The sequence below is a fragment of the Battus philenor genome, unplaced genomic scaffold, assembly GCF_028537555.1.
Source record: "Battus philenor isolate CCGP_79_NKW_IND1 unplaced genomic scaffold, ilBatPhil1.0.hap1 SCAF_28, whole genome shotgun sequence".
Lineage (NCBI taxonomy): Eukaryota > Metazoa > Arthropoda > Insecta > Lepidoptera > Papilionidae > Battus > Battus philenor.
The window spans coordinates 2,207,920-2,220,753 of NW_027181691.1; the positions used below are offsets into that span (position 1 = coordinate 2,207,920).

At 35.9% G+C, this 12,834-nt stretch overlaps 1 protein-coding gene across 1 annotated transcript; it reads left to right on the plus strand.

The window, feature by feature from the left end:
* The first annotated feature begins 246 nt into the window (after positions 1-246).
* MetRS-m (Methionyl-tRNA synthetase, mitochondrial) lies at positions 247-11,862 on the plus strand. Its single transcript, XM_068769445.1, is given in 10 exon segments — positions 247-480; positions 992-1,090; positions 2,158-2,315; positions 4,715-4,858; positions 5,389-5,497; positions 6,638-6,756; positions 7,826-7,977; positions 8,667-8,872; positions 9,316-9,504; positions 10,570-11,862. Coding segments are annotated over 10 exon segments (1,665 nt in total). The 5' UTR covers positions 247-395; the 3' UTR covers positions 10,974-11,862.
* Positions 11,863-12,834: the final 972 nt, after the last annotated feature.

Sequence of the window (12,834 nt, forward strand, 5' to 3'; positions counted from 1 at the left end):
GGAATTGGAATTAATAAGAATGAGATATTAAAAGTAATGCACAATTGTTTCTCGCTTGTTAATCCACGTATGCTTTGTGCGCATGGGAACGAACAGTGCTGAAAACGGTATATTAAACTGAAGAGCCTAAATTCACATTAAGATAAAATCTGGTTGTATTAAAAGTATGATAGGAAATAAACCGATGTTTAAAATTGAAACACTTCTCTACTAATGTCAAATTGACAAACTGTCATAGATCAAGTAACAAAAATTTTAGACATAAGTTTTTTACTTTTATTTTAGTTATGATAATTATTTTAGGTGATATAGTGAATAAAGTTAAATACAATAAGTGAATTTATAACAATTGAGCATAATTTTTTATCACTAGGAGCAAAGAAAACTGTTTTATAATGCGACTTACTATGCGATTGCTTTCATCTCTAGTCCAAAAGAGACCTTTTTATGTTACAACGCCGATATTTTACGTTAATGCCTGTAAGTACATAAGAAACTGAACATATTTATTTGTAATCAATTATAAAATTGTAGTATTGAATTGAATGTAAGTATAAGAGAAATAATTTTCTTTATCTTTTTTTCTAATACCTTCACTTTATTATTAGTCGAAGGCCTTGTGATAATTACCATGAATAATATATTTTTTATAGTTGTTATTCTCCTATTTCATTTATTTTGATGGCTCCTTGGCAGTTTCTGCAGATGTTGTGGGGTTGTAGCTGGAGGGCACCTTGCTTGAGTTTTTTGTAACTTAACATGTGCATTATTGTTATTAATATGTTCAAATTAAGAATTAATTCAGTTAAATTATCAGTTATCATTAAAGAAACACTAGTCACCATTAACAACAATGGTGTTACAAAATTAAGATTTGGTTATAAATGATTAATAAGTAGCATAGCATAAAGTTTATAAGGGCCAGTTTAAAATGAATATTTGATACAAATATGTGCATATATAAAAGATGCCACTCTGTTTAATATTATAGCGCCACACCTTGGACACCTGTATACAGCGTTAGTAGCAGATGCTGTTCAGCGATTTGAAAAACTCACAAACCCAGATTGCAATGTTATATTCAGCACAGGTATGTATTTATGGATTTATTATTACTTAAATGACACTATCATGTGGCTTCCAATGTTGTTAAAGTCTAGTTCCAATGTTGGTAAAGGCTTGAAGTTAAGTCTATGGCTCAATTAAGCTCACTTTTTAAACCTTAACTTGCTCAACACTGTAATCCCCATGTCAGCTATGAGTGGCTGACACTAGACTTCCATTTTAAGTCACCGTCAAATTTTATTAAAGCTTCCTGGCTGATTGTAAATAGACATATATAAAGAATATTTACACATACCCATACCTGATATCTCTGTATCACCTTAAGTTGACTGGTAGAGAATGCCTAAAGCATTAATTCAGTCATTACACAATATGTAAATTGTAAATAAATAAATAATTCCGTTGTCAGGTTATAGTGGTATCTCTATTGCAAACTATGGATTTATTCCTATCCAATTTGTGGACTAAAATTATAAACATCAAAATTGTGCAAAGATAAGAATAAATTCAGTTAATAAGAAAATACACTCTCATACATATATTTACACAGTATTAACTTTATGAATTTCTGAAGGTACCAACCATAACATACAGATCTTAGACACAGTCGCTTACAATAAGCCACATAAGTTTGAAGTCAGTCCAGAGTGGAGAGGGAGTAGAGTTTAGCTGTGAGATAGAATCAAAAATGAGGAGATCCAAGAAAGAACCAAGGTCACTGATGTAGCCCGAAGAATTGCTCTTCTGAAGAGTACAAGGCACATCAAACACACCGCGTGGGTAAGACTCCCACTAGGTGGGTCGACTACATTATCAAGGTCACTTGAAGTTTCTGGATGTGGGCATTGCATGAACATGAAGGTGATAAAGAGAGGATTTTTCCTAGTACAGGATATGCTGGTTTTTTCATTACAATTTCCATCACTGCTGATCAATATATATATATATATATATATTAAATTGACCAGTAGTGCAGATATATATAAATATATATACACACACAGATATATATATATATATATATATATATATAGAAATATATAAAAGGTTCATTATAAATAGAATCATGTTTTTGAACTTTTTTTTTTCCAGGTACTGATGAACATGGTACGAAGATCCAGCAGGCAGCGAGCAAGGCTGGCCTCGCTCTCCCAGAGTACTGTGACAAAGTATCTCAGGAGTACAGGGACCTCTTCAAGGACTTTGAAGTAGAGTACACAGACTTTGTTCGTACCACTGATGAGGGACATAAGAAAGAATCGGAAACTTCTGCTGATAACAGATAATAAATAACATATTTATTTTAAAATACTATTAAATGTAGATTCTAAAAGAAATTTGCTATAAGAATAAATATTTGCATTCCTATTTCAATAAGAAATAAAGGCTTTATTTTATCTTATTAAAAAAAGAAAAAATTCCATGACAAATCACTGTGGCATGAATTCACGCCCGCGGGCCACATCGATTCTTAAGCTCGGGCGTGAATTAACGTTCGCAGACATAAGAAGATTGACTAGTTCGCCTGTCCACCTTTTGGCGACTTTTACTTAAACCTTTGCTTAGTTTCATTTAATACATATGCATATGTTCTTTTATGTTCAATTTTGTTATTGGTGCATTACATTTTGTTATTTTATTTATCATAAGAGAGTTATTATATGTGTGTCTCTTAACTACAGTCGCAATTGTACGAGGGTGAATCAAAAAATTCTTGGAATCAATATTAAAAAATGCAAAGATTTAAATAATAATATTTTATTTTTCTACATAATCTCCCTCCAATGCAATGCATTTAGAATAACGTGTTTTTAACTTCCTTATACCTTGTGAAAAAAAAATTATTTTCTTGACTCTCGAAAAAGTCCTCTACGGCAGCTATAACCGCGTCATTATCGTGAAATTTTGTTCCACGAATTTCCTCTTTTAATTTTGGAAATAAGTGAAAATCACTTGGGGCTAAGTCCAGAGAATATGGTGGGTGGTCGAGGAGATTGAAGCCAGCACAGCGGATTGCGTTGAGCGCAACTTCCGATCGATGAGCAGGAGCGTTATCTTGAAAGAACAACACGCCCAACGACAGTTTTCCACGACGTTTTTCTTTAATCGCTTCACGCATTTTTGGGATTAAATTTGCATAATAGGGTCCAGTAATCGTCTGGCCTTTTGGCATGTAATCAATAAAAAGGATTCCTTCACTATCCCAGAACACAGAGGCCATAACTTTGCCAGCGGTAGGAGCAACTCGAAATTTCTTAATGGATGGAGAGGATGGTCGTTTCCAAGACATGCTTTGTCTTTTAGTTTCAGGATCAAAATGGTGGACCCACGTTTCATCCATGGTGACAAGACGACGGCAAAAATTATCCGAATCACGCTGGAACATTTCGAGATTACGCTTGGAAATTTCCAAACGTCGCTTTTGGTTTTCGTCGGTTAACATTCGTGGCACCCATCTTGCAGACACTTTTTTGAACCCCAATGAATCAATTAAAATGGATTGAACGCTACCAAAAAATATCTTTAGGATCTCAGCTATATGTTTTATAGTCATTCTTCTGTCTTCCAAAACCAGATTCTCAACCTTTTTGACATTTTCTTCTGTAACGGAGGTTGAAGGCCGCCCAGAACGCGGGTCATCTTTACAGCTTGATCTACCTCTTTTAAATTCAGCCACCCAGTACGCAACCGTAGAATAGGGTACAGCATCACCCCCTAATGTCTGCTGAATGTCCAAAAAAATTTCCTTCGTAGACATTTTTTTCAAACTGAGATATTTTATCCCCGCACGTAACTCACTTTTATCCATAATTTTGACTTTTTAGCAACTCGTTGCACAAAAAAATTTATTACATGTGAACGAACTGACAAAAACAAGTGACAGTCTGCATAAATATAGTGTGATAGACACTCTTTACTTTGAATATCGAACTTGATCCAAAAAGATTTCATATATGTGCACTTCTAAGAACTTTTTGATTCACCCTGGTACTGTATTTACTAGAAAAACTTATTTGTCACACTCTTTCAAACTATATTTTTGAAGCAAATTTAAGGATGTGTTTACACATGAATAGTTTTTGAAAGATGCACTATAATATTTCAAATGTGTATTCACATAGAGATAGTGGTGCAATCAACACCTATATCTATAGTAAAGAACATATATGTTGAAGTAAGAAAAGGACCAATATTTAGCCACTTCCGCACATGCAGTGGTAGTCGTGCAACAAAGTGCACCGCCCGCCAGTCCGCTGATAAATGCGTACGTGGCAAACATTGTAACACCTTTGTAACGCCTGATTCCATTAAATATATGTTGAACATATACAGGGTAATTGTTTATGGGTGTACGGGCTTAAAAGTTTTACATTTATAGCTCTTTTGTCATAACCACCGTACACAAAGTGAATACATTAATATATGTTACATTAATTTTTTTTTATTGGAATGCGAAAGGCATATAACTTCTGACAGTACAAAATTTGCAGATACATAGTAAACAATTATTAATTTTAATAGGTAGTAATTTGAATTTAGAAAATACTTACTCTAACTATATTATTATTACGTTGTTTTTTTTTCTGAAGTCCTTAAAAATTTTCTGTTCCTATAAGCAATCGTCCTGTATATGTTCTGTGAGAAAAAGATGAAATGTACTTTTCACTTCTAGAGGCAGTTGATGAAGAGAGACTACATATACAAGGCGAAGTATTCGGGCTGGTACAGCGTCAGCGACGAGGCTTTCGTGCCGGAGACACATCTCAGAGACGAAGTCATTGATGGCGAAAAGGTAGGATATAACAGCTGTTACAGTGACGCCATCTATCTCATATGCAAAAATTGGCGGCAAATCTTTTGATGCAATGTTTTTTTTTATAACAAAATACACAAATGAATAGGCATATATAAATAGTAAATATATACATGTTTCCTGTTAATAATGTTAATATGATTTAGAAGTGGTAGCTTAACGGCAAAGGAGTGAGGTTTTAGGTTCCATTCCCGATATACAACCTTAAATGATTTATTAGTTTTAACACACTGTGTTCGTCAACCTGCCTGCCAAGGGTGGCGATTATGGTATATCCCCTCATAGACATCTTCGGTGAAGGCCTGTGCCACGGTGTGCGATCGCAGTGTGGTATTATGGTACGCAAAGAACGCTGATGCCCATCCTCTGGAAAAATTGTTTTGTGATCAGTGACAGTTCTATATACACAAAGTGTGAATTATATAACACTGTTTGTATTGTAACTATAATGTCGAACTAATAAAATAGAAAGTTATCTGAATTATTGTTTATTCATGTTTTTTATCCAGGTAAAAGTTTCTGTGGATTCGGGCCACCGGGTAGAGTGGACTGAGGAGACCAACTACATGTTCAGGTTGAGTGCCTTCAAAACGCACCTGCAGACTTGGCTCAAGACCGGTGAGGATTTATTTTTTAATTTATTATATTCCTAATAAACACTCAGGTTTATATGACGTCCTCAAAAATATGATATGAAAAGTTCTTGGAAATAGATCATCAGAACATCATCAGGAGACAATAAAACATCATCTCATTCAATAAACCTCGGTGCCTTAAAACGAAGGTCAAAGGTACTATATTTGTCACCATTAATGACTTGCAACACTGAAACGTGATCTTTGTCCAGGCCTCGTTGTCAAGCATTTAGAGCCATGGAGAGTAGTATAGCATATTGGTAAGTTCAAGTGGTATTGGGCAGGCCAGATGTACGTTGGAACGTTAAGGCTTTGGAGTGAAGACCATAGACTTGCATAGGATGTCCATCCTGAAGGTGGACACGACCATGTTAAAGTTGTCGAAAGATGCTGGACACCAGCTCGATGTCTCTTAGTGAACACCAGACTGAAATGATGACAAAGATTCCCATAAAAAACAATGGCACGTATTTCAGAGCGAACACTTTATTTATTAAAATGTGAAATAAATAATTTTTGACTGTTTAATACTGACCGAACTGAAGCTTTTATACAATATACATTTTCAGTGGAAGAATCGTACAGCCTCTAAAACTTGTCTTGTCTCTGCGAACTTTTCTCCTCAACCAATCGGCATCTCAAGTCAACCCTACCCAACTCCTCAAGTAATCCCAGGAAACTTAGTCACAGATGTCGGGGACCTCCCTTTGAGCATATTGATGATCCGTGATGAGACGAAAGAGTACATGAGCAGCAGCTTCATTCTCTTCCACGCATCCCCTGTACAGAGGACTGTCCATAACATGTAAATAGATGGTTTTTAATAGACATGACCTGTTAAAACTATCACCAGAATCAGGGTTGCGACAGCTGGAGCAGGGTATAGGAGAACTGGCGGCTTATGGTGGGTTGCCTTTATATCTTGTCAACACTTGTCATAGCTTCTCCGTTGACTATGTTGACTCTTAGTACTTTAGGGAGATCAGGTTTTACCGATTCGTAGTGAGATGAAAGCCTCCGAGTTGGAAATAACCATCTTGAAGTATCTCATATCCGGTACATATTCAACATCATTGCCTCTGAGCCTAGTTGACTAGTAATAAATATACAAAAAAACATTCAGATGGAGTTGTGACGCCGAAGAGATTCCAGAAGCAGCTGTTGGACTATTTGGACAACGAGGTATACTTCCCGGATATATCTGTTAGCCGCCCCTCGTCCAGGGTTCACTGGGCAATACGGGTGAGTTGTGTGCATTCATTTATCCATTTTACTATCAGCTTAGTAACATATACAGAGAACACTTTGTCAGAAAAGACCAATGTGATAGTAAGTACTATCAGATTGAACTCCACTATAGTGAAATTCTACGACTTAAGCTTTGTGTCCCTAACTTGTTCTGTTATGAGAAGAGTCCACAATTAACTCAGTAATTGTGAATACGGAATCATAATTTATTTGGGAATATGGGGGATATGTTCCTAGGTGATAAAATAAAAAATAGTGCAAAAAAATATCATTTTAATTGAAATTTTTTAACATCAAATTTTAAACAATGGTTTGGTGGTTTTCAAATATTGATGCCACCAGTACCATTAGTTATACTAGTACTACTGGTACCGTCAATACCACTAGTACCACCCTTAACATACGTACCAGCATTATCGCCAGTTCCACCTTGTACCACCGCTACCGTAAGTACCATTGATGCCACCAGTGCTATTAGTAATACTAGTACTACTGATACCATCTGTATCACTAGTATGACCTTTAGCATTCCTATCAGTAGTATCACCAGTACCACCTTGTGTCAACGCTACCATAAGTATCACTTATGTCACCTGTACTATTAGTAATATTAGTACTACTAGTACCATCTGTATCACTAGTATGACTTTTACAATTCCTATCAGTATATTACCAGTATGTTGTACCACCTTGTATCACCGCTACCATAAATATCATTTATGTCACCTGTACTATTAGTAATATTAGTACTACTGGTACCATCTGTACTTCTAGTATCACCGTTACCATTTCTACCAGTAGAATTACCAGTACCACCTTGTATCATCAGTACCACCTTGTACCACTGCTACCATTAGTATCATTGATGTTACCAGTATTATTAGTAATGCTAGTAGTACTACTGGTACCATCTGTACCACTAGTATCACCGTTACCATTCCTACCAGTACCACCTTGTATCACCAGTACCATCTGTATCACAAGTCCCACCTTGTACCACTGATACTACTATTACTATTAGTACCAGTAATCAGTATTGTTTAACCATATATGCATATTTTAGGTACCAGACGACGAGGACCAGAGTATATACGTGTGGTTGGACGCGCTGGTGAACTACCTTTCAGCCATTGGTTATCCGGACGAGAGCGTCATGAAGGCCCGCGGCAGACCCTGGCCTGCTGACGTCCAGGTCGTCGGCAAGGATATACTCAAGTAACTTAGTTTTTATATTCTATATAAATGAACTTCCTGACCTATGGTTCAGCTGTGGACATCTTACCGCTGAAGAGCTGATGATGAGGTAGTTTTTTTGTATTTAAATCTATATATACCTAGAAAGAATGATAAGACTCAAGGTCGCTCAGAGAGCATTGGAGAGGGCAATGCTTAAAGAACCAAGATCGATGTAGCTCGAAGAATTGCTCGTCTGAAGTTACAGTGGGTGGAGAACATTGCTCGTGCAACCGATGACTGTTGGAGCCGAAAACTTCTCGAGTGACGACCACGGTCGGTCACCTAGCAGGCGGTGGGTAGGCCTCCTACTCCTACTCCCACCTAGTGGGAGGTCTATCCACCTCCCACTAGGTGACCGACAACATAGTTAAGGTTGTGGGAAGTCGGTGGATGCGGGCAGCGCAAGACCTGTCATCGTGGCGATCTTTGATCATTCTTCTTCTATCCGTCATAATATCTTCCACTCTTATCCATTCATTCCTTCACCGTTCCTCTTGGATCTCCTGGTTTGCTACTTTACAGCTTCCAATTTATTTATTTATTTGCTTTTTTGACATTTTTTTACGTTCCAATTTCTTAAATTTATAGAAAAGGATTATGTCCAGCCTTGAACGTCCTGCGGCTGAAATGGTGATATAACATATAAAAAATTGATGACAACTCTGCAGGTTCCACGGCATATACTGGCCGGCATTTCTGATGGCAGTTGGCAGACATCCACCACGGAGGCTGCTGTGCCACGCGCACTGGACTGTGGATGGCAGCAAGATGTCCAAGTCGCTTGGCAACGCTTTGAGTCCACGCGAAGCCCCCGCTCCGTCCGAAGCCCTACGCTACGTGTTGCTACGTGAAGCCACTCTCGCCTCCGACGCCAGTACGTATTTACCACTACAAAAGTTATTTTAAAATTCTCATACACTCCCATCTAGAGTCCGAAATATTTTAGGAATAAATTTAAAAAGTATATACCTTGGAGGTGAAAGGTTCTCGATAAGCAACCAGGAGGCGTGGGTAGAACCTCCACTAGATGAATCGATGACATAGTTAAGGTTGTGAAGCCGCTGAATGTGGGGCAGCCCATGATTGGTCATCGTGACCATCTTTAAAGAAGGCTTGTAGTGGACGTATATACGTTAAAAAGAAAGAAGAAAGATATCATTTTGTGGTATCTTATTTGATGGACTTCTTTATTAAGTATAAATAACAATTGTTTCAATAAACTAGGTTAAAAGCTAGTAAAATCCTAACATAGTAAAAAAAAAGAAGTGTTTATAAAATTATAAGAAATTTTACTAGTATGTTAATTCGCACATTTAGACTACAGCGAGAGGAAGCTAATCAACATAGCGAATGCTGAATTGGCGGATTCCCTGGGCAACCTGGTGGGGCGATGCACAGGCACAGCCCTCAACCCTCGAGCTGAATTACCAGCTCTTCATTCACATGAGTTGACGAGGGTAGGTCGACCTGCAGCACGACTTCTTCCAGCAGTCGAGGCGCTTCCTGGTGAGTGACCTGCTTTATTTATTTATGGACTTATTGCTTTATTGCCATTCTCTACCAGTCAACGCTGTGTGGATAAAAAGATAAAATTTATTTAATCTGACATTGGTACTTTTAACAAAGTTATTCGATAGTCAACTTTTTTTAAATCTATTTTATTTTTAACTCTACTCTGCTTCGCAAAGTGTTATAGTAGCGGAGAAGAAGCAAAGAGAAACTCCACAACAACACATCTTTTAAATAGATTTTAACAATACAGATTTATGTATATACGCTTTATCAGATATAACTTAAATGAAAACAAAATAATCAGGTGACATCACTGCCAGGGATTTCTGTCATTTAAATATTTGTTCATTGAATAATATGCCATCACCGTCAATTTATTTTGATATGTTTTTTAATTGAACTAATAGTATAAGTTAATAATACCTTATGCAGTCGATTTTTTCGAAACGGTGCTCGGGTAAGAAATAAGCTGTTCTGAATCTGATGGAAAAATAATACATAAAAATACTTGCGATGCGCCGATAGATGGCGCTGGAAGTAGATTGCCTCGCGTTATGGTTTAAAGCCGCGCTGTCGTCTAAAGTCTATAGTCTCGTGTGAAGTTTGTGCTGTTAGCCTTGCGGCTTTAACAGCTTCACCGGAAATGAGTTCACGGAACGGAGGGGTCTGTAACGGAGGGGTCCGTGGTGCTGTCGTATTGAAAGCCACCGTTAGGTCTTGTCGGGATTTATTAACAAACACACAACACAATATATATAATATTCTGAAATATATTACATTTTTTTTCTAAGCGATAGGCTATATTAGAAATATCTAGAAGTAAAATGTCTACAAGTACAGATAGTAGACATTTATTAATTATAATGCTTTATAATTCTAATTATGAATATGCTTGTTCTTACTATATTACAATTACGTTATTTGTTATTTCTGAAAACATTGACTTTTGTATCGGGATTACCATATATGAATTTACAACAAATGAGATATAAATTTACTTATTTAAAGATTTTACACCAAATATAAATCATATATGTATATATTATCTGTTACTTTTAGATCTCTGCCACGATTACTACAGCAGCTATCAGTTTCATAAAGCGGCGGACTCGATTGTCCATGTTTTACACCTCGCCAACCTGTTCTTTGAGACGCTTAAACCTTGGGAGCTTCGGAAGAAACCAGAGTGCCAAAAGGAGCTGGACGTAGTCCTGCACATTACGATGGAGACGCTGAGGATTTGCGGAATTGTACTGCAGCCTCTAATACCAGGGTTAGCTTCGCGACTCCTAGATAAGCTGCAAGTGGCGAAAGACTGCAGGACCTGGAAGCATTGTGAGAAACCGTCTTGGTTGCAAACTGGAGCCATTCATGAGCCTAAACACATACAACCTGGCAAGTTCGTTCTCTTCCCGAGGATCTACGTGGATAAGAATCAACAGAAGAAAACTGCCAGTGCATAGCCTCGGATGAATCTGTTTTAATTCTCCAAGTACCCTCATTAAAAATCTAGCACTTTAAAATATAAATACGTAATATGTTTAAGCGGTGCAATAAATAGTTGTATTAAATTTTAGGACGTGAATAATCTGAAAAAGGAAAACCTCAACTCCGAGACTTTTCTCCTGATCTATCCGAAAAATATAATATAGTAATTTTATTTTAATATAATTCACATATGAATCGGTTGTTAATGTTGCCATATGAAAAATAATTTTAATGACGCAGTTTGTGTTGCCATGCTGAAGTCGTTAATATCTTTATTGACTAGTAGTATTAAATCCTATAGTTTTATGGACATATACAGTAATCAATGGATTTAGATGTGATTAATTATTTTAATTTAAATGTAATATCTTCAACCATGGTGGTAACCATCTCCAGTTCTGGTCATAAACAATGATGTGTTCAGATGAAAAAATTTCGAATTTGTTAGTTTTGATGTATCTTAGTGAATAAAATGAATGAAAGAAGTCATTTACGATACGAACTTTCTTTCCATAATAAGCTAATATTTTAGCTTTTGATGAATATACTTCTGAATATCCGATAGATGTCTTTTGGAGGATTTTGAGAGAATGCCTTATTTTTATTTGAGTGCAATACATTCTGAGGTTGGTAATTGATGGTCATCATATCCAATCCTGGTGATAAATATTGACGTCTAATCATCACATGTTTAAATTTCGAATTTATTATATATTTGATTTGAGTTATATTAGCGAAGAGATTATGGAGTCGACTTTTATTAAGCGAATAGAAAAATTAACAAAAGGAACTTTTGTAGATACAAAAGCGTTTTCCTTACAATTTCATGCCAACGCTTCAACTTCACTGCACCATAACTAATTAAACCACAGAATTAATAAAGTATCGTTTTGTAATAAAATGACGAGTTTATTGTCTTAAATATTACTTTTTTTTTTAATTTTTTTAGGAATAAAGTTTTATTTTTAGTTCTACCCTTACATGTTGCTTTATGTGGGTAGAACTAAATCATACCACTTGTTTTGTATTACGTTGTTTAAAAAATGATTTATATAATGTTTGCGTCTATATGTAAATCTTAACCTTGGAATTGAATGGAGACCATTAAAACTTTTAATTATATATATGTATCTTATAATCTTCATATTTATTTGTTATAATGCTGTTTTCAATTTCTAATGCATGTACATATGTTAATTACCTTAATTTCTTTAATATCACATTATATATTTCTATATTTTGACACCATTGAGTTTGAACAACTATGTAACGGAAGTATATTGACAAGATATTAACTTGTCGCTTTAGGTAAGGATACATATTAAACATGGATGATTGTGTAGCCTATTTGTCAGCTAAATGCCTAAAATTTTTACATCTATTTCAATGATCCTGTATAAAATCATTCTGAAATATGTAACGTTAATTCATTTTTATTTTGGAATACGACAGGTCAATAATTCTTGACGGATCAAATTCTGCAATGACATGCTGTATATAGCAGTTTATGTTTATGATGATATCTCCATGCCATATTAAGTATCTTTAAACTATTAACATAATTGAATTGAGAATAGTAAGTAGTAAGTCTGCGCATTAGTGTGGTGGGTCACAGTATTTTGTGTTAAAAAATCTTGTATAATATATTTACAAGGCGTTTTTGCTCAAAAATGACCCCAGGGTATGTCAAATTTTAACTTAAATAACCATTTTTCGTCCCGTTTCGTGAGATTTTTGATTGCCAGAACGCGATAATTACAAATGTCAAGCCATCTGTTCTATCTCGTGTGCGTCTTGTCAAACTTGCACTCTATAGTCACAAAAAACAAAGTTTTC